Source organism: Panthera leo, chromosome F3 (genome assembly GCF_018350215.1).
Source record: "Panthera leo isolate Ple1 chromosome F3, P.leo_Ple1_pat1.1, whole genome shotgun sequence".
NCBI classification, from domain to species: domain Eukaryota; kingdom Metazoa; phylum Chordata; class Mammalia; order Carnivora; family Felidae; genus Panthera; species Panthera leo.
The window spans coordinates 12,725,947-12,748,414 of NC_056696.1; the positions used below are offsets into that span (position 1 = coordinate 12,725,947).

Below are 22,468 nucleotides of genomic sequence, written 5' to 3' on the forward strand. Positions count from 1 at the left end.
TCTGCTGCTTTGCCGATACTACTCTGCCAACTTACAATGCCCATCTCTTCGTCTTTGCTGCCCACTGGTTGAGTTCAAATCGAGTCCTACCTATCTCCCGGTAGGAGTATCTCCCGAGTCTCCTTCTGGACCCAAGTTGCCTTTCCCACTTTATGAGCTCCTACAGCAGTATTCAAACAAAACACTCGTATTGCTCGCCCTCTGTTACCTTGCCGGGATGTCTATCGTTTCCCCAATTAGGTGATCAGCTGTTAGAGCAGGAACAGGGCCTTACTCTTCTGTATCTGTGACAGCAGTGGTTTGAAAGCGGGTCCACCATCAGAATTCCCCAGAGGACCTTTTACAAATGGCAGATTCTGACTCTGGACACGGGGCCGGTGGCCACCGTCCTGCCACACCCGGCCCAGTGATTGGCCTAAGATAAGCAGTCAGAGATGCTGTCGACAGTATATGAGAAGCTTTTGAAGAGCAGCGAGTCCCTAAATCCCCCAAGGTTACCACTGAAGCTCTTGCAAAGTTACTGTAACCCTTTAGCTAGACGGTTTTGCCATTTTTATCTGCATAGGCACCCACGTGTTGTTTGTTCTGCATGACACGTTTACTGCCTCACAGAGACGAGGCAACTGTACCGTTTGGCTATTTTTTGGCATCAGTTCCAGATAACTACTGTGTAACTTTCAACAACCTATGCATTAAACATGTGGTTTAATAAAGAACATCTGTTCTTTCTTACAGAACGTTCAGGTGATAAAGATTTTTTTTTTTCTGCCTCTCTGATTTCCTGACTTCTTTTTCTTCTCTGATTTTGTGTGTTGGGGGTGGTGTGGTGTGGTATATATTTGCCGACCGAATGAAGGGTCAATCTACCATTGGGACAGCAGTAATTATGCATTACACTGATGTAAACAAAATGATGTACACAGACCTTCTTGAACAAAACGTCAAATAATAGAGCGTGGTATTTGGGAAGAATCCTTTTAATTGCACATTTGAATTTTGGTCTTGAGGTCCTTTTGGGCGGACTGACCGGTGGAGGGAAGGCGACACGTGCCTTCCTGTCTTGATTCTCGGTCTTCTGCACCCTCTGGTGCCAACCAGAGGCTTCTCGGAAGGCTTGCAGCCAGGGTGTGATAAGCTTCATGAAGGGCAAGCCCTGGAGACCCCAGAAGATCTTCTAGAAGTCCCCTCAAGTCACAGACACCACCCGCCTCCCAACAAAGTAGAGTATGCCTTCCTCCAAGCCAAAAATAGAGGCATTTTTTATGTTTCCACAGTCTGGTCTTCTGGTAAGTCAGATGCTTCAGTCTCTGGCTAATGAGTCTTTCAAGAAAGGGACAGCTGGGCAAAACCCACAGACCACTGCAGGCATCCAGTCCTGGCTGCTGAGGCTTAAGGAAGAGGTGAAGCAGGAAGGGTGGGTGGAGAGTTCGGGCTTGTGGCACAATCCTTCTGCTGTCATCCAGGACTAATCTACAGGAAACTTCATGCCTTTTTTTTTTTTTTTTTTTTTTTTACAAGTATTTCCAGAAAGCTGCAGCAAATATGCCACAGTTACAGCCCAGTCTGGCAGGAAGCCTGATGTTCAAAAATAGGATCCTATGGAGGTTGAGTGAGGTGACGAGGAGGACAGGTCTCTGAAAATGAGACGAAAGAAATTGAAATAATTACATGTGGCTTCAAAGCAAGCAAGCAAGCAAGCAAGCAAGCTAGCTAGCTAGCTCTTAGCATTTCTGTCCCTGAGGATCAACATAAGCTCTTTCTAGATTCTAGATAATCTGCCATTTAGGCTCCTTTCCTTAGGAAACCCAACGACTCATACTGAGCTGTGGGGGGCAGAGCAAGTAACCAATTATTTTTGTGTTCCAGCAGGTCACATAGGGGACCGGCTGCATGAAAGTTTGTAGAATGTTTCCAGGAGTGTGACTTGTGGTCATCAAGCAAGGCCGCGGTGTTTTTTTTCTTTGTTTGTTTCTTTGTTTTTAATATATGAAATTTAGGTCCGCAGTGTTGTTAATACCACCGAGCGGCCATTAATGGGAATGTCACACATCCTGAAAGAAGTTATGTCTTATTAGAGCATTTCTATCCCGGAGGAAATGGAAATCCTCGCATAAACTTACTTTCTATTGTCACTCTACTGACGTACCCTGTCCCCTGCTGCCAACGCAATTTCCTTCAAGGCTTAAAAATTTAATACATGCTTAAAAATGTAACTCCTGATTATATACTAAAAAGTCAAGTTTTAGTATTCTTTCTCTTTCCCCCACTTCAAAAATATCTTCACGGGGGACTTACCTTAAGGGCTTGGGTCAAATGCAGCATTTGTGAAAACTCCGTATGTTCCTAGGTGGCTAAAGGACAGAAACACAAAGATTTGCCATGTGGTGCTGGGGCCTTGATGACGGCGCAGCACAGAGTTCCTGAGACACCATGCATGAACACCCGACCCCGGAATTCTGCTTTGAAACGCTAACAAAATTGGGGCTCCTGGGTGGCTCAGTTGGTTGAGGGTCTGACTTCAGCTCAGGTCATGATTTCACAGCTCGTGAGTTCGAGCCCCCTGTTGGGCTCTGGGCTGACGGCTCGGAGCCTGGAGCCTGCTTCCCATTCTGTGTCTCCCTCTCTCTCTGCCCCTAACCCACTCGCGTTCTGTCTCTGTCTCTCTCAAAAATAAATAAGCATTAAAAAAAAAAATGGTAACAAAATTAAATGCTTGCAATATTTTGGAGATGCCATTTAACAGCTCTGGGCAATTTGCGCGGCACGTACACCCCCGTTAAGTTATTGTTGAGCTGTAGGTACTGAGTACCCGCTGTGCCTCTTCCTGGGGAGAAGAAATCCTTAGAAAATACCCAGGCTTGATATCTGATCATCTGGCAACAGTTATCAAAGCATGGTAGTACTTCCCCCTATGTTTGTTTGTTTGTTTTCATTTTCACAATGATCAAGAGTTCTACTGACATTTAGTGGGGGAAAGGGCCAGGGGCACTGGATAGCCTAATAGGCACACGACGCAAAAGATTTATCCTTCACTCCATACGGTTTTAGGATATCTACTCAATATTCCTGTAGGTGAATAACCTCTGAGTCTGGAACTTATCTTGCTTTAACTAGAATAGCGTATTTTTTGTGTCTTTTAAATTACAATTGCCATGTGAATTGAGAGAAGGTTATAACAGGTTTTCCAATCCTTTACCAGAGTCATTCATCATTAAAAAAAAAATCAGGTTGGTGCTGGCAATGCCTCTGAGGCTGTTTGAGTCACGAAAAACTGCTGGTCACTGACTGTTGGTCTTTACGGCTGTTGACCCAAAGGTGCAAGCCTCATCACATCCACTGGAGTAGTCCCTCGGCTTTAGCGTTTTATTTCTATCATATATCACTTTCCCTTTCATTTCTCCTTTACTTTATGAGTAAATGAGTAAATCACTGATTTTTTAAAAACACTGTGTGTAGTTAGGATATATTATCTGTGTATTTGAATTTAGAATTAGTAACGGGGATTTTGCAAAAGTTTTGTTGCAAAAGGGGGACATTATGTACAGTCATTCTGATATATCACAGTGAGTTAAAAAGTCAAACTAGAAAAATTTACTCAACCATGCAACATGTCTCTCTTACCTTTGAGGGTTCAAGGGACTTTCTCCATCATCTGGAATAAGCAAGAAGACACAAATGATTGGTTTAAAGGAAAAAAAAAACCCTAGATGAATGAGAAAGGTCATCAGTGGTAAGAGTCATTGGGGAAAGTCTGTTACTGATTTTCACACAGGCTCATTATCAGGGGTGCATTGGGAACGAGCTGTGCATTGGGACCCGTGTGGGGCTGAATGAAAACATTTGACACTATGTAATCCACACTCCACTCATGTTTCCTCTCTTGCTTTTCAGTGACAACCTCTTCTTTGTCCTCTGGTCCTTGCCGTCAGCCTCTCGGCTGTTTTTGGTTGCTGTTGACATTGAGATCGCTGGTTCTTGAAACCCATTTGTTTGGCACTTGAGGTCCCCTGCCATTGCAACCTGTGCCACACTCCCCCAGCCACTAGTTGGGAAGCTGATTGTGTAAACAAATCCATACCCACATAACAAAGGCTGTTTTCTTTCTCTGGTAACATGGGTGACCAGGGCCTCCTGCCTTAATCCAAACAATGGGCTCGCAGAGTGGAAACTTTAAGTATGGCAGCCGGCCTGCCCATCGTCCCATGGAGAGATAAAAGGGGAAAGCATCTTATGGCTAAATAAATTTAGTAAACACTAAGCCAAATGAAGGGGAACAAGTATATTTATTACAGGGCACTATTGAGCCTTCAATGTGATAATGAATGTGCATTTTGAATTTGCAGGAGAGGAACAGAGTACGCAGCATTTTCCTATTATTTTGACCATAGAGTCCTATAAAGTTAAAATCACATTGCAACGGGTCAAGGAAAATCGCCCATCCTCACAAATGAATTTATTTATTTTTATTTTTAAAAGTTTATTTATTTTGAGAGAGAGAGAAAGAGAGAGAGAGAGAGCACTCACACAAACAGGGGAGGGGCAGAGAAAGAGGGAGACAAAGAATCCCAAGCAGACTCTACGCTGTCAGCGCAGGGCTTGATCTCATGACTGTAAGATCATGACCTGACCAACGGAGCTACCCAGGCGCCCCAGATTTATTTATTATTAAAGATATTGGAGGATGGGCGGCTGCCGGTCTCTCGTCATGGTCTGGAGGGTTCTTTGGCAACGTCTCAAATCTAAAGAAAGAATTGAGGGGGCAGGGAAGGCAGGAATAATGTGATTCCTACATGGTTACGGAGAATAGGTTCTAGGTCTTAGGAACTCTTGCTTCTGCCTTCTGGATTTGGTTAAAGAAACAGAAATGTCGCACAGAGGGACTGGTGGCAGCTCTTTAAGCAGAGTGACGCTCTTTCTTTGTCTATCGTCCTACTCACCCATCCACAGGAGAGTATGTGCAGGAACTTTAGAACACCAGCCTCAATGTGATGGTGATTCTGTGAATGGAGAGAACTTACAAGTGCGGAACAAGAGGGTCTGCCCTAGAGCAGTTAATGATCAGAGCTGAAAGTCAGTTCCATGAGAGCTCCATCAGATATGACAGCCACTCTCAGTCACCTGCATTTGAGCATTCCTGACCCCTCTGATGCCCCTTGTTACCTTCCATGAGAAATGATGAAGAGCCCCATTAGTGTGTGAAGAGAGGTTTCTGAACTCATGACTGAGCATCCGGACCAGACAAAGAAAGAACGTTTTAATCCATAAGAGATGGTTCCCTTCTTTCATCCTAGGCCGAGCTCTTCTCTTTTCTTTTCTTTTCTTTTCTTTTCTTTTCTTTTCTTTTCTTTTCTTTTCTTTTCTTTTCTTCTTTTCCTTTCCTTTCCTTTCCTTTCCTTTCCTTTCCTTTCCTTTCCTTTCTTTTCTTTTTAGTTTATTTATTTGGCAGGGGGGGAGCAGAGAGAGAGGAGAGAGAGAATCCCAAGCAGGCTCCGCATGGTCAGTGCAGAGCCTGATGTAGGGCTCGAACCCACGAACCATGAGATCATGACCTGAGCTGAAGGTGGACGCTTAACCAACTGGGCCACCCAGGCTCCCCTAGAGCTCCTATTTGATGAACAGTCTGATAAACACAGCCTCCCTCATAGAGCGTCTTCATCCATTGGGTCACTTCCCTGCTTCCATCCTGCGTCGGCCCCGCAAGTTTTCAGGAGAACGTACAGATCTCTCAGTGTGCCACCCCAGATCATGACTGAGCAGCTACCCTCCACGCCTCTGGCTCTATCTCTCGCTTCCTCCACAGCATTTTTGGTTCAGAGGCACCAAAATGCTGAACGTCGCGCTTGCCTGGCCACTTACCCCTTTCAGGTCTTTCCACACACCATTCTCTCTGCTGGAACTCTATTTCCATTTATTTCCCTTTAGGGAAATCCTTCTTATTTGTCCAAGGTAGAGCTTAAAGGAGCCTTTGCAGACCTATCAGTTTGGTTGAGACACCTCTCTTTTGTGTTCCAGTCATATCCAGGGTGTGTTTTGGCCTCACACAGGTACTACTTCTGCATTAGCTTAGATTTCACTTATCCATCTCCCTACTGGGCTTGCACAGTCTTTAACATCATGGCCATTACCCTGGGTCCCACTACTGAGCACTGCCGGCCAATAAATGACTATTGCACGAAAGAAAGATGAGGAGGGGAGCACGGTCCTTTCCAGTTGGTCTTGGTGGTAACTAAGGTTACCTAGACCTGAGGCCTCCAAATGCCAATGGGCCAAGGGGCATCATCAGAATTTGGAGGGGAGGGCTTTTGAGAAATTCAGTTTTCCAGACCAATTTCCAGATCTCTCTTTATAAGGATCTGTATTTTTAAAAATTTTTTAAAATGTTTTTACTTATTTTTTTGAGACAGAGAGAGACAGAGCATGAGCCGGGGAGGGGCAGAGAGAGAGAGAGGGAGACACAGAATCCGAAGCAGGCTCCAGGCTCTGAGCTGTCAGCCCAGAGCCTGACGTGGGCCTCGAACTCATGGATGGTGAGATCATGACCCAAGCCGAAGTCGGACGCCCAACCGACTGAGCCACCCGGGCGCCCCTGTAATTTTTTTATAAAGGTGATTCTGATGCGAGGTCAGTTCCCAAGATAACTTCTCTTGGGCTTGTTTCCTTTGAACGCAAACATGTTTTCAAACATGAACTCCTGACGCTGTGGTTTCATGGCCCCTCCCCCGTGACACTAAAGAAGAAAAGAAGGAGAAGACTCTTTCCTATTTACCTTTTTGCCTGAAACGCTTTCTTAGGAGAGCCAGGAGGGTCCCACACGTCACCAAACCTATTGTAGAAGCCACTGCCCCGCCAAAGTAAGTCAGGGCTTCCTGGATAGTCAGCGGCCCTGCTGCAAAACAAACATACACGCGGGGCATGAGAAGCATGTTGTGCAGAAGACCATCACTCTTCCAGAAGGGCCCCGAGAAGGGCCTCGGAGCTGTGAGATCAAGTCCTGTGCTGACAGCCTGGCGCCAGACATCCGGAAGCCATAAGACTACTGCAGTAGAATGCTAACCGGGGCCCAGTTCTATTCCTAATGCTTCAACATCAAACGTAATTTCCAAGGGAGTCAGGTGAAGGGGCCCTAATAAAGTGGATGAAAGGATTACGGGGGGTGGGGGAGAGGGGCAAGTGGGTGATGGGCAGGGAGGAGGGCACTTGTTGGGATGAGCACTGGGTGTTCTATGGAAACCAATTTGACAAATTATACTAAAAAAATAAAAATAAAAATCTAAAAAAATGTGAATTAAATGATTAAAGAAGTAGAAACTTAAGCAAATAAAATAAACCATGGGTAATTTTTTTTCTTCGGCAATCAAAGACTTAGTTATGCAACAAAAGGTAGTCCTGACAAGCCGTAGAGAAAAAAGTGAAAAAGGAAAAGGAAGGTGGGTGAGATAAGCCTTATAAACAGATGAAGCTTCATTTAAACAGATCCATGTGTTTTTAGAGGCGTGTGGTACAGAAAATTCTTCTGAGATCATTAATTAGGAATCTTCACGAAATAACCTCCCATTAAAAAGGTTCTGAAACTTCAAGATGTATTTATTACACACAGGTTATAAAGACATGAGAAGGTGCATCTGGCAAATCTGAGCTCTGCACTGGGGTGGGGTTGTCTGTAGAGTCATTGAATCTCATTCCCACTGCTCTGCAGGAGGCAAGGAGATTCTGCTTGATTCTTGTGAAATATTTATTAAACATAGGGGAAACCCAGTGAAAGTGAGACCACTGTCAGAAATACACAGACCAGGGGCACCTGGGTGGCTCCCTTGGCTGAGCATCTGATTCTTGATTTCAGCTCAGGTCATGATCCCAGGGTCATGAGATCAAGCCCCACATCAGGCTCCGTGCTGAGTGTGGAGCCTGCTTGAGATTCTCTCTCTCTCTCTCTCTCTCTCTCTCTCTCTCCTGCTGCCCCTCTCCCCCACTTATGCCCTCTCCTCTAAACTAAAGAAAGAAAAAAATAATAAAGAAATACACAGAAAAGGAATACTGATTTTGTTATGTTCCTTATCAAATGACTTCCTAATCCATACGGAAAATATACCTTGGCAGGTTGGCATGGGGGTTGACCACTGGCCATTCTCTTGGCATGCGGTTCTTGCTGAGCCATTAAGTAACTGGCCTTCTGGACAACGGAAGCTGCAGGTTGAGCCGTAGCTGAAATTTCCCCAGGGGCTGGAGCAGTTCATCGTGCCTGGCTCGGTAACATGCAGCTCAGAGCACTTGACGGCTGCAGAAAGAAGGAATGCGGGGAAAACACACATTTAGAGGGAAGGTGACAGAGATTCTGGTTTCATTTGTGACCTGGCTAGCGTTGCCAGCAGCTGGCGTAGGAATGTGAAAGATCAGAGGGGACGAGCCGCTGCTGACATTCACACCAGCTCCTCCAAGGCCACACATACTAAGATGTCCGCTCAGAGGATGACAGCCGAAGAACCAGGAGGGAGCATTCAATAAATACCTCCTAGTGGCTCCATCAGTCTCACCTACAAAAACACTACTTTCAATATTTGGCTTCTCCAAAGCACCGCTGTTCTAAATGTTATTCTTGCAAATTGCCACGGGCAACTTGCTGGCATGGCAGCACGTGTTCATTGAGACACTTGGTAAGCGTTCAGCACGGCTGGCCTCTGGAAGTTTGAATGAAGCAGAGAATGTCACCCCCTTTCAACTTTTCTTCAGGGAGGGGCGCCTGGGTGGCTCAGTCGGTTGAGCGTCCGACTTCAGCTCAGGTCCTGATCTCACGGTTCCTGGGTTCGAGCCCCGCCTCGGGCTCTGGGCTGACAGTTCGGAGCCTGGAGCCTGCTTGGGATTCTGTGTCTCCCTCTCTCTCTGCCCCTCCCCTGCTCGTGCACTCTCTCTGTCTCTCTCTCTCTCAAACATAAACGTTAAAAAAAAAAAATCAAACTTATCTTCAGGGAACTTCGGGTTATTGTCCCTAATTTGTAGATAGGAAACTAAAGCTCAGGAAATAAAGTTGAACTCAAATAAACATTCTTGAGAAATGGTGACATTTACAAAGCCCTGTTCCCGTGCTTCATGGGGAATACAAAGCCGGGAGACACACGGTACCTCCCGCAGGGGGTGACAGCTCTTCCAGAGGTATCATACATGGCATATCTTTTCATTCAGGTCCCAGCTATGAAAACACGGCATGTTCACACTATCACATAATTCGTGGAACGGCAGCGTGTATTTCACAACTCGTACGCTGGGGTTCACGTTCCGCGTGCTTGCTGTCCTCGCACACTTGGACATTTTACAAGCGTTCCCTCCCTTACGTCTTCGAGAGCAGGGCACTCGCTTGTGACACAGCAAGGGGAGCGGCGACACGCCTGCGGCAGGTTACCTCTCACCGGGATCGGTGGGGACTTCACCGAGGAGCCGACGCGTGAAGGGGTCGTTGGGGCTGGATGCGATTTCAACAGGTAGGTGCGACGCTGCGCGTGGGCGCCAGCTGGAAGATAGCACCCAACCGCCTGCCCCGTTGCCATTACCTCTGCACGTGGGAGCTCCCGCCGTCCATTGTCCCGAAGGCCTGCATCTGAGAGCACGGCCTCCCGTGAGGGTGAATCCAGCGTGGCATCCAAAGTAACACGTGGTATTCGGGCCAAAGGTTCCCAGACCATGCCTACAGGACACTGTTCCCTGCTCCAGAGTGATGAGGGCTGGGCATCGAACCTCTGAGAGAGGAGCTGGTACCACACCTGCTGTGAAAAAGCGTTTCCATTTAGAGAGATCCCAGTCACGCGGGGCGTAGCGGCGTGAAGACTGGCGTGGCCTAAGTGCCTTCCACTCTTTTGTAGCAACGGAGGCTCTAGCGACGGCTCCTCAAGGAAGTTGAGGAAAATTGGCGATCTCAGGTATGGAAAACCAGGTGAGAAAAAAAAAATACTGAAAAATACCCTTGGGGAGGTGATGCTCTAGGCCCCAGGAAGAACGGGGTGTGGGGCATGAGGTCAACGTTACCAGTATTGACAAAAGAAAAAAAAAAGAAAGGAAGAAAGAAAAAGGAAGATTTTTGCCAAAACATAGAAATACACACAGGCCAACTGCCTGCCCTCGCTGCTTCATTGGGAGGTGGCATTGCCTGCTGGTCAAAGGTCAGCACGAAATGTAAGGTATGCACGATGCCACTGGCTTTGTCGCTAACTTTCCACGTCGCAGAAAGATGCTCATGGACCTCTCTCTCAGTTCCTTGATTTGAAAAACTGAGTTCGTGACCCCACGCCTTGTACTTCTCGTCACAGTGAATGCATGAAGAACATGCAATCGACTCAGTAAAGGTCTCTGAGCAAAAGAGGCCAAAATTGCAAAAGAAAATTTCTGCTTAAGAATTGGGGCGCCTGAGTGGCTCAGTCGAGGAAGCGTCCGACTTCGGCTCGGGTCACCATCTCACAGCTCGTGAGTTCAAGCCCCTCGTCGGGCTCTGTGCTGACGGCTCGGAGCCTGGAGCCTGCTTCAGATTCTGTGTCTCCCTCTGTCTGCACCCCCCCCCCCACCCTCCACGTGCACTCTGTCTCTCGCATTACCTCAAAAAATAAACATTTAACAAGAAAAGAATAAATATAACTTCAGGGAGCCTGGATGGCTCAGTCGGTTAAGCGTCATGGCTTAGGTTTTGGCTCAGGTCATGGTCTCACAGTTGTGAGCTTGAGCCCTGCATTGGGCTCTGTGCTGGGCAGGGAGCCTGCTTAAGATTCTCTCTCTCTCTCTCTCTCTCTCTCTCTCTCTCTCTCTCTCTCTCTCTCTCTCCCTCTGCTCCTCCCCAGCTCGTGTGTATGTGTGCACATGCTCTCTCTCTCTCTGCTCCTCCCCAGCTCGTGTGTATGTGTGCAATGCTCTTTCTCTCTCTCTCTCAAAAGAAGGAAAAAGAAAACAGCACCAACATATCTTTTATTTCACAAAAGTGAGAAGTCCTGTCACTCCTTATAAATTCTTAAATCCATAGGCTATGTTTCCTAGATCCCAACAGATTTTTCGTAACAAGAAACAAAGCTTTCACGATAATAATGCAATCACGCATACCTGTCACGTAGTAAGAGCTTATATGGGCTTTTGTTACTTTTGAAGACGTTTCCAGAAGAAGAGTGGTCTCAGTGAGTGTATTTTACCTTTGCAGGTTGGTGGAGGTGCTGTCCATTTTCCAGAAGCTGTGCATTCAACATCATTAGATCCCTCCAGCTTAAAGCCCTTGTTACAGGAGAAACGGCAGGTGTAGCCAACACTGAATTCTCTGCGGGTGTCAGAACAAGCCAGGCTTCCCTGCTCTGGGGCAAATAATTCTGGGCACTTGACGGCTGGAGAGTCAAAGAAATGAGGTCACAATCTTCAAGTTTCCTCAGAAGCCAGTTTTGCACTGAATTCATTCATTCATTCATCTATTGAACAAACACTTACTGAGCACCTACTAGGTCAGGTGTTTTGCTAGGCAGCAGGTGTCCCACAAAAAATAGGACACAGGCCATTTACTACAGAGGCAGGAGGAGGGATGGCGGGCGCACAGAGGGAAGTGCAGGTAGGAGGGACAAAAATGAAGTCAAGGATTTAAGCAGTCACACTGAAGAACCCACAGTTTTATCCTTTTCTCTCTGCGCCTGTGCCTCCCATGGCTCTCCCTATCCAGTCTGGATGGGTTCAGTCTAGGACTCACTTCTGCCCTTCCCGAGGCCGCTTCCTCTTAGGTAGCCTGCCATCTCCTCAAATTCAACATATCTAAAAACACAATGACCGTCCTCTGTCCTAAACTTTTGCCTCCATTTGGATCCTCAGGCTGCTTTTTTTTTTTTTTTTTTTTTTTTTTTTTTTTTTTTCAAATACCACATTTCCATAGAACAGGAAAGCGGAAGAGCTCCTGGCTAAGCTAGATTAGTCCCTGGAAATTCCCTGAACTGACTTCATGTGGACTTGCCTCTCGTTCTTGGCTCATGCTGCCCTGAATTTCTTTCCGTTTTCATTGAAAAAAAAATCCCACCCATCCTGGAGGATCCGACTGAATGCAGCCTCCGCAGAGCGTCTCCTGATCACCGCAGGCTAAAGGCTTCTCCTACGAACGCATCAGTTTTTCGTCTGAACTCCTATGTTGTCTTACCACGTGCCACGTCTCCCCTCACCTACTGGATGGAACGCTTCTAAAACCCAAGAGCCGTAAGACTTTGTGTCTTTCACAGCTCACGCTTCAGGGGCTCAAGGGCTAGTGTTCGGCAATCGTTTGCCAAGTGGATGAATACAGGAATTTTTAATTTAATTAACCATTTCCTTCAAAATCATTTTACAAATTATTGCAGTTATATATTTCTGTTAGGATCATGCCTTTTTCTCCATTAAATTCTGACATAAGACTATTATTTATTATCAAATATTTGACAAACTGAGTGACTATTTTTTCCATTTACTTATTTGTTCATTTATTGAGAGAGAGAGAGTGAGTGAGCATGCAAGGGAGGGGCAGAGAGAGGGGATGGAGAGAATCCCAAGCAGGCTCCGCACTGACAGTGGGGCTCGAACTCATGAACTGTGAGATCATGACCTGAAGCCGAAATCCAGAGTTGGACGCTTAACCGAGACACCCAGGCGCCCCTACTCTTTCTTTAAATCCAAGCTTTCTGAAAGCAGGGCCTCGGTCAGTCAGGCTCATTTTGCTTAGCACTTTTGCCTTAAAAACAAAAGAAAAGGGGCGCCTGGGTGGCGCAGTCGGTTAAGCGTCCGACTTCAGCCAGGTCACGATCTCGCGGTCCGTGAGTTCGAGCCCCGCGTCAGGCTCTGGGCTGATGGCTCGGAGCCTGGAGCCTGTTTCTGATTCTGTGTCTCCCTCTCTCTCTGCCCCTCCCCCGTTCATGCTCTGTCTCTCTCTGTCCCAAAAATAAAAATAAAAAAAAAAAAAAAAAAAAAAAAAAAAAAGAAAAGAAAACCTCTTGAAGTCCTAGGTAATTACTTCATGGGAATGTGATATTTCTGGCCTTTCCATATCACCCCACGTGTTTTCCGGTGACAGGCTATCCGCCAAAAGATTGTGGCTCCTCATTGCCTGAGTCCACTCAAATAACTGAAGTAACACACTGAATTTCAGTTTAGAATGCTCAGATTTTTGAGTAATTAATAAATGTATGTTGGTAGGTCAGTTTCATTTACCAAACATTTATTAAATATATCTATTGGTGGGGCTCCTGGGTGGCTCATGGATTAAGCGTCCAACTTTCACGCAGGTCATGATCTCGTGGTCCGTGGGTTTGAGCCCCACGTCGGGCTCTGTGCTGACAGCTCAGAGCCTGAAGCCTGCTTGGGATTCTGTGTCTCCCTCTTTCTCTCCGCCCCTCCCCCACTCACGCTCTGTCTCTCTCTCTCTCTCTCTCTCTCTCTCAAAAATAAACATTACAAAAAATTTAAAAAATCTATTGGTGTACGTCACAGACATTAAATCATCTGTGAACATTTTCACTAAAACAACTTTTTCAGACTCTTGGGATTTCATTCTCAAACCCCAGGAAATGCACAATGTCAGCGGCAGGAGAGCAGGGACCTTGTCATCTTTTCAACACCGCATCCACGGGACAGGGTCTGGCACATCGTAGGGGCTCCAGAAACGTTTGTCAAATGAACAAAAAAGCCCGTGAGCACAATTTAATTTGGGCGCATTCTAACAAGTGTTTTTAGCTGGTCTGAAGAGAAGTGACTGTTTTAAAAAATTGATTCAAGTGACTTTCAGTACACAAAGAGGATTGCCGCAGCATTAAATCCACTTGGGGCTCTTCTTTGGTCTGCGTTTTGTCAGTCTTGTTCCGCCAAGATTGTCGATACAGGTTTGTGTGTGTGTGTGTGTGTGTGTGGTTTTTTTGGTTTGTTTTTGTTTTTGTTTTTGTTTTGTATGTGAAAATCTCTGAACCCTCTTAGGTAAGAATTAACCTCGCCCAAACAAAGGCCTGTAAATAAATTTAAGGATTTGACTTTGAATCAAGTGCGGAAGTAGGTTTTCCTGCCTGAGGCAGCCTTGACGAGGTACACGGGAAGTCTAACTCCCAATCTGGAACATCATGGGCTCTCGGCAAACATGGCCGAACTACATTTGTGGAAGAGCTGAGGGCAGACGTAGAGGAAGAGATTTTTACCAAAGAATGACCTCTTGGGTAACTTGAAAAAATAGTCCTACTCTTAAGCCTCCTGTAAAACTGTCCCCAAACCTGAGTGATTACAGGAAGCATAGAAAACAGATAAGGATTGCTTTTATCACATGGTTAGTGCTCTGTCTTCATGGACTTCTGAGACAGCTCTGTCGACCACAACCACCTTCACGGACATCTTCCTGTAACCCATGAAGTAAGTGTATGTGACTGCACGTCAATGTATAAATTGTTGGGTCCACTGGCACTCTGTCGTCAACTGACAGCATACTGGCTTGTATTATTTTAGACAGATTTAGTTAATTCTTCTCTGTTTCTTTGTATTCTCTCTTTTGAGTTAGATATCGTTTCTGTCAGGAAACTTTTGGAAAGAAGATACAGTGTGAATAATAAGTTTAACCAAGTTGGCTGTTCTAGACTCAAAGTTTCGAAATGAACACTTGGAACCCCCATGGAGTCGGAGAAATGTTGGAGGAGGGGAGAGAAAAACAGAGACGCAAGCCAGGCCAGAGCTTAGAGGGTACTTGTGTGCTATATTATAGGACTTGGGTGAGCAGGGACATGGCCGAAAGGGCAGAGCTAGGACTGGGACTTGGAACAAGGACCTCCTTTCCCCACTAGGGGGAGGCTGATGATTAGGAGTTGGGTCCAGCGTCCAAACATGGTCTCCAGAGCGTCAATGACAAAGTGATGAGGAGAGCCGTGGTCTGAATCAAGATAGTGCCCCGACAGTTGGGGACCTGAGGGTCATAGCAACCAGATGTAAGCAATTCCGGAAAGGACTCTGGGTCCCAGAGGACTAAGGCAGTGAGGAGAGTGGGATATCAGGCAGCGCCCAAGTCCCAGAAGGCCAGGAACTGGGGTTCTAACTCGAAAGGAAATGTCTGCGGAACCACTCAAGAAGGAAATCTCTCACTGCGCTCTGACGTGAGAGACCGAACGCTCCACTGCCACACTGGCCCTGCTAACTTGGTGGCCCTCACACCACACCCCTCTGATTCAACCTAGGGTGCTGCAAAACTGTGCAAAAATCAGGGTTCCGGGGTCAATGTTGAAGGGTTAAAACTTTATGGGTTCAGGCACGTAAGAAAAAAAAAGGGACTCTTTGCCCACATCTAGAGAATGCATTTGGAGAGTGGGGTGCAAACACAGGGCCAAAAACCAGAGCTCAAGATCAGGCTCTGACAAGGCTGAGGAATCGGAGGCCTGCTGTTGGCTAAGGCTGCTGTCCGTGGTCAGGACTGGTTCTAGGCCCCAGGTGGGGCTGGTCTGCATGGTGGGGGGCGAATGCCTCCTCTCGTGGAGGACAGGGGGCTGGCAAGGTGTGTGTATGGGGGGGGGGGGACGGGCTTCAGGGAACAGAGTAATAACAACCATAGTGGTTGCATGTATGATTTCAAATTTTAGTGAGATAGTTCTTAGGCGGTTTTTTATTCTTTAGCCTTACCACAGAATGTGGGAAAACAGAACTCACGGTAAATGTCAATGGAATGGGTGGATGAGCAAATGAAAACCAAGTGAGGAAGCACAAACCCTTAGTGTTAATCCCCCGTAAATGGTCTAGATTCCTCAGGTGCCTGTAGTATAGCGTTCTGACAGCAGATGGCAGCATTCTACGTCTTTAACCCCAGAATTCTTGACCACAAGAGAGACCTCAGACATGATTGCGTCCACTCCTCTGCTTTTGGAATCCAGAAAACTGAAGCCCACGGGTGTGATGGGACTTTTATGGCTCAGGAATTTGGGGAAGAGCGATACAGTTCTTTGGGTATTAATCTAGCATTCATTCCACAAGAAGGAATAAACGATATTTTAGCGCTTTTTTTTCCATATAACTAATAGATTTCTATCAACATTCTCTCTTGTCTGATCACCAGGCACTGCCATCTCTGAAGTCAATTTCAACCCTTAGAGTGGCAACCTGGCCAGTGGAAAAGAGCGCCCTTAGGAGACCGACAAGGGACTTCGGAATTCTGCCACAGGGTGGCAGTTCAGGGTAGTGGTGAAAACTCCAGCACTTTAATCAGGTGAGACCTGGGTTGGAGTCCAGCTCCATACTGCCCAGCTACTTGGCCTTTGCCTGCTGTGGATCCTCTCAAAGTCTCCGTTTCTTCTTCTTTAAAATGGGGATCGTGGGGCGTCTGGGTGGCTCAGTAGGATAAGCGTCTGACTTCGGCTCAGGTCACGATCTCACGGTTCATGGGTTCAAGCCCCGCGTCGGTCTCTGGGCTGATAGTCAGAGCCTGGAGCCTGCTTTGGATTCTGTGTCTCCCTCTCTCTCTGTCCCTCCCCCACTCACGCTCTGTCTCTCTCTGCCTCTCAAAAATAAATAAACATTAAAATGGGGATCATAATAGCCATGTTCAAGGTTGTCGTGTGGATTGAATGAGATCCTGCCTGTGAAATAGCTGCTACTTATTACGCAAGCAATAAACATCGGCTATTAGTGCTGGTCTTATTATTACTGAGCACACTGAACAATAACTTGGGCCACTGGTGCCTTTGGGAAGCAAATGCGAGCTATGAATTAATTACTTCAGCAAACTCCTATTTTAGAGCACACTACATGCTAGGAACTCGTAGCCAGATGTTTTGGGGGAGACAAAGATAGATAGGATCCAGCTCCTCCAATCCACTGGCAATAAGGCTTGTGCTTGAGCAAATGTAACCAGTCAATGATAAGCTTCAGCTGAGCGGCATTTGTCACACAGCCACTTTGATTCTAATTGCTGCAGGGACACGCAGATGAGGAAGGCACGGTTCCCGTCCTCAAGGACCTCGTAATCCACATGGAGGCAGAGCCAGGAGAGAGGTGCGCGAGTAGACTGAGATCCTCAAGGGGCCAGGATGAAATCATCCGCATCCTTGCATAAGCTCGGTGCCTAGGCGTTAGCAGTGCTCACGGACGGTGCATGGAGGAATAAATTAAGTCCGCGGAAAAAGACTTGATAAGGAAGTAAAAGTCCCAGGGACATAGCTGAACTTCATCACTTGTGAACCTGTGACTTTCAGCGAGTTACTTAACCTCGCTGAGAGAGGTGCACGAGTAGACTGAGATCCTCAAGGGGCCAGGATGAAATCATCCGCATCCTTGCATAAGCTCGGTGCCTAGGCGTTAGCAGTGCTCACGGACGGTGCATGGAGGAATAAATTAAGTCCGCGGAAAAAGACTTGATAAGGAAGTAAAAGTCCCAGGGACATAGCTGAACTTCATCACTTGTGAACCTGTGACTTTCAGCGAGTTACTTAACCTCTCTGAGCCTCTGCTTCTCCTCCGGAAAATGGAGAGGATACTGCCTTTCCTCGTTATATTTCAGAACGGTGGTAAACATCAAGTGTCATGATGACAATTAAAATGCTTTATAAAACTGTGCAATGTTTTAAGTTAGGAGAATATTCAAAGAGAGAGAGACAGAGATTACCAATGCTCTGTGGAGAGGGTGTTTCCTTTAGCTTAAGAACAGTTTTACATGAATCCCTGGTGATTCTTCATTCTATCATATTATCCGAGAAGCCGTAAGAAAGGACACACCCACGATCCTACCTTCACATGTTGGTGGGGGACCTGTCCAATGTCCAGATGGAGCACAGTCCAATATTTCTGGTCCAGATAAAGAGAATCCTTCATCACAGGTGAACTGGCATCTGGACTTATAACTGGAATCTCCAAGAGGCCGGACACAGGTCATTGTTCCATTCCGAGGGCTTAGCAGAGGTGTGCAGGTAAAGGCTACCCAGAACATGGTACAGGAGAGAAGGATCATTTTAGAACACGGCAAGCTGACATCAGCGTGTGTGTTTGCGTGTGTGTGTGTGCGTGTGTGTGTGTGCATGTGCGTGCTGAATCCACAGGGGCAGCATTCGGTTAGATATGATCGTTTGAATTTCATGCCGCTTTATCACCAGGTAGAGGTCGTGGTTGTATAAAATAGAGACTGACAGTTGATTGGCATTCTGGAACCTTCACCCACAGGGAGCTTTAGAGGTCATTTTAAAGCTGTTGTTGTTTTTAATGTTATTTATTTTTGAGAGAGAGACCAAGCGTGAGTGGGAGAGGAGCAGAGAGAGAGGGAGACACAGGATCTGAAGAAGTAGGCTCCAGGCTCTGAGCTGTCAGCACAGAGCCGGATGTCCTCTCACTGGGCTTGAACTCATGAACTGTGAGATCATGACCTGAGCCAAAGTCAGATGCTGAAATGACTGAGCCACCCAGGAGTCCCTCAAGGTCATTTGAAAAGGAACTGGTGCTTTGGGAAGATAGTGACACAGCTCATTTCAGTTGTCCCCGCACAGGAGTGGAAGTGGCTGCTTCCTTGACACCTTCAGAAAGGGACCTAGTGACCTTGCCAGAAAACAATGACAAATGACTGGAAGTAGGAAAACAAAGTAAAATACTTTCTCCTCCCACAAAATCTACTTTCCCCAACCAAGGAGTATAAAGAATCCGCGTCTAAACCCTGGCTCTGTTACTTATTAGCAATGTGTCTCTAGACTTTTCTGAACCTCAGTTGCTTCATCTATGAAATGGGAAACATAATACTCCTTGCCTTGCAGGGCTCCTCAGTTATAAAATAATAAGCTAGTTAAATCATGTGTAAAAATTAAGTTTGAAAATATTTTTTAAGTCATTGACATGCGGTAGGCACATAACGTAACTGGCCACCTGCAAAAGCTCTTTCCACCAATGTCATCCTACAGGGACCAGCCCCAGTGACTGTACATGTTCACCTACAAAGAAAGGTAAATTAGATCTCATGGCTCTTTACCGTAGTTTATGCATATAGAGTTTGAGGCTCCAGGGCATTTGCTTGGGTTGGAGATCATGCTCTGTGACTTTAGGCAAGTCACTTAACCTCTCTGAGCCTCAATCTCTTTGCTTTAAAAATGTGGAGAATAGGGGCACCTGGGTGGCTCAGTCGGTTGAGCATCCAACTCTTGATATCAGCTCAGGTTGTGATCTCACAGTTACGGGATTGAGCCCTGTGTGCGGCTCTGTGCTAAGCGGAGCCTCCTTGGGATTCTCTGTCTGCCCCCCCCCAAAAAATAAAATAAAATAAAATAAAATAAAATAAAATAAAATAAAATAAAATAAAATAAAATAAAATAAGAAAGAAAATGTGGAGAATAGCATTGCATAGCTTCCAAAATTTTTACAAAAGCAAAAACACTCTATGTGTAAATGTTAATAGTTGCCAACTAATGAAACTATAAAGTCTAGATTCAACGTGGTGACATTTAAAAATGAAGACTGAGAAAACGTATGGTTTGGGGTGCTTCTTTTTCACCGTTTGCTTTGACGGAACCATAGTCAGTGACAGCAGGGCTGAATCCGGGGCCATTCTCCAGCCGCTGACTTCGAACTGCCTGAGGTTCCAAGCGCAGTTTTTATACCTTTCTCTTCCCTTCACCTCTTCCTCTCTCCAGGTACATTCTCCTCGGTCTGATCGACTTTCCCAAAGATCTAGGCATTTTCTGCCACCCGAAACGTCTTTCTGTGTTCAGGGTGTATGTGTGTGGGGTGGTAGAGAGGAGAGGAGACAAGAAGACTGTAAGGACACAAAGGAGGGTCTCAATGACCTGGAGTCTGTGTCCAGCTTTTGTGGCCTTGCCCGCTGATAGCTGGGGTGCATGTCAGAAGGCAACAGGGCAAAGGGGACACTGAAAAGGGAAACTGTCTGATAACACTCTCTCATAAGTCTTACATCAGCCAGTGGATTGCAAGCCTCGTGGTGCCTTCCTGCCCAGCCCACATTCAGGTATTTCACTTGATCTCACCCGGCAACAACAGGAGAAAGTTCAGTCGGAGTAAACAAAGAACTAAAAGCAGAAGGGAACTGGGAGGTCACAGGAAGCTGTGGTGAGTGTCAACCTCGTTGCTGTGAAACACAGGCAGGACAATGTGAGGCAACGAACTGTAATTCGGATTACTGTGATAGAATTCTATGGAAGAATTCTAATCCCTGTGATAACCCTCTTAGGGGACTCCAAGTTCTTCCCCAAAGTTCCATGGACTTTGGAATATATCCAGGCTGCAACGTAGCCAGGAATAAAGCCGAGAAGGCTAAATCACAAGCCTTACTCTGGTCTTTCCAGACCCTGCTAGAAGGTGTATTCAACCCCAGCACCAGTGGCTTGCCTGCTCTCTGATGCCTAGAAATGCAGGACATCCAACTCTGCTGAGTTCATTCATTCATTCACTCATTTACTGTTGTCCTAACTTAGCTGTGGTGTGTGTGTGTGTGTCTGTGTGTGCACTTGAGTGTGACCTGAACAGCAAGTGGTTTCCTCTTCATTAAAAACACGTCTGCCTGCTTTCACTCAGATGTTGAAAGCCTGTGCAAAGTGACAGGCAAAGGCAAACAATGCAGAATTATCTAGTATCATCCTTATTTGACTTTATTATGAAAATTGAATCTGCATCACGAAAATACTAATTGCCTAGAGGGAAAAATGAGTGGGGAAAATTTTGGGAGAAGTCATACGAGAATGCCAACCATGCCTATCTCAGGCTGGGAGTATTTAAGACGATTGTTTTGTGTGTGTTTCTTTATTTCTCACTTTTCCGTAGCTTTTATAAATGAAAACCCTGCTTCGTAAAAGCAATTGCCATAAGCCTGAAAAACTGGATGCACTGAGTGGAAAAAGGCACGAGGGGTATGAAAAGCCTCTATCTGTTCTTCAGTTGGCAAACACAAATGACCAGAGACAGTTCTGGTTCTTAAAATATTGGCAGACTACCCTGGCTTTCTTTTCAGCTCCATACAATGGGGATATATACATGCTGAGGCTGAATATGCATGTTTTCTCTACTGAGGATCCTGTAATCTTGCATTTATAGATTAATTGCTTCCTCTCTCCATCACTCTTCACTTTACCCTGAGTCTACTTCTCCATTCCTACGCAGATCTTGGAGGATATCTGCAGCACCTGTAGATCCTGCCTCTCCTGCACTGTTATCCCCAGAGGTCATACTCCAAGGTCCCCAGGAGCAGAGTGCTGGGTCAGCCTTGGTACAGCCATCCTGAAGCTATTTTTTTTTTCCCTTCTGGCCTTTCTAGGCACTGTTTTCAGCCACGTGAGAACAGTCTACCTGGTTCCTGATAGAAGCTTCCAGGTCCTAGTAAAGGTCCTGGTAAGGAGTGCACAGGGGGTAATTCCCTAGCTCTGATTACCAGACACCCCGCCACTGGTGTTACCTGCCTGGCCCCGCATTTGGGATCACTGGGTCACAAGATGAAAAGCGTTTCTTAATTTTCCGGTCCATTTCAAGCTTCTGGCCCCTAGACAGTGACCGCCGCGAAAATACAGCCTTTTAAAATGCAGCCTACCCTGGATTTCCCAGACGCTGGAGAGAACTCAGCTTACCCTGGCATTGTGGGGGAGGAGCACTCCAGGTCCCCGTACCCAAGCACCGCAGCTCGCCTGCTCCCACCAGGAGTAAGCCCTCGTCACAGGAGAAGCTGCAGGTAGATCGGTACCGAAAGGCTCCAAACGGGTGGGAGCAGTTCACCTGGGCCTGGTCTGGAGCCGGAAGATCCTGACACTGCAGCGCTGAGAGGTGAGGAAGTAAGGGAGTGAGGAGAGGGGATCACACGAGCTCTCGTTCATTTTGACCCCTTAATCCCGTCTAGCGCCAAGAGCAGGGATTTCTTTTTTTTTTTTTTAATTTTACTTTTTATTTTTTAAAACGTACGTCCAAATTAGCTAGCATATAGTACAACAATGATTTCGGAAGGAGATTCCTTAGTGCCCTTGGCCCATTTAGCCCATCCCCCCCTCCCACAACCCCTCCAGTAACCTTCACTTTGTTCTCCCTATTTCTGAGTCTCTTCTGTTTTGTCCCCCTCCCTGTTTTTATATGACTTTTGTTTCCCTTCCCTTATAAGAACAGGGATTTCTGGGGGCGCCTGGGTGGCTCAGTCGGTTGGGCGTCCGACTTCAGCTCAGGTCACGATCTCGCGGTCCGTGAGTTCGAGCCCCGCATCGGGCTCTGGGCTGATGGCTCAGAGCCTGGAGCCTGCTTCCGATTCTGTGTCTCCCTCTCTCTCTGCCCCTCCCCCGTTCATGCTCTGTCTCTCTCTGTCTCAAAAATAAATAAAAAAAAAAAAAGTTAAAAAAAAAAAAAAGAACAGGGATTTCTGAACGGGGCATGTTTAAACCGGAGGATGAGAAATGGCACAATGGCACATGAAGGATTTTATGAAGAAAATTCTGAGGCATCGTAAGCATTTTGGCAATATGCAGGAATAATTTTTTAAACCTCATACTTTTGGACCCACGAGTCTATGCTAAGTATGTAATCAAAA

The 22,468-nt window shown here is 46.4% G+C and overlaps 1 protein-coding gene across 7 annotated transcripts in view; it reads right to left on the bottom strand.

Annotated features, from left to right (window-relative positions):
- Positions 1-961: 961 nt before the first annotated feature.
- LOC122211688 (selectin P) overlaps positions 962-22,468 on the bottom strand; it is a 40,218-nt gene continuing 18,711 nt past the window's right edge. For 3 of the 7 annotated variants that reach the window (XM_042925037.1, XM_042925030.1, XM_042925034.1), the window contains 9 exons: positions 21,528-21,713; positions 17,707-17,892; positions 11,160-11,345; positions 9,543-9,755; positions 8,090-8,275; positions 6,767-6,886; positions 3,622-3,652; positions 2,296-2,351; positions 962-1,634 (listed from right to left, as the gene is read on the bottom strand). In XM_042925037.1, the coding sequence (XP_042780971.1) occupies positions 2,297-2,351; positions 3,622-3,652; positions 6,767-6,886; positions 8,090-8,275; positions 9,543-9,755; positions 11,160-11,345; positions 17,707-17,892; positions 21,528-21,713 (1,163 nt within the window). In that variant the 3' untranslated portion in view covers positions 962-1,634; position 2,296. The remainder of the gene's footprint in view (positions 1,635-2,295; positions 2,352-3,621; positions 3,653-6,766; positions 6,887-8,089; positions 8,276-9,542; positions 9,756-11,159; positions 11,346-17,706; positions 17,893-21,527; positions 21,714-22,468) is intronic. The other 4 variants (XM_042925032.1, XM_042925031.1, XM_042925036.1 and 1 more) reach the window with 4 other exon arrangements.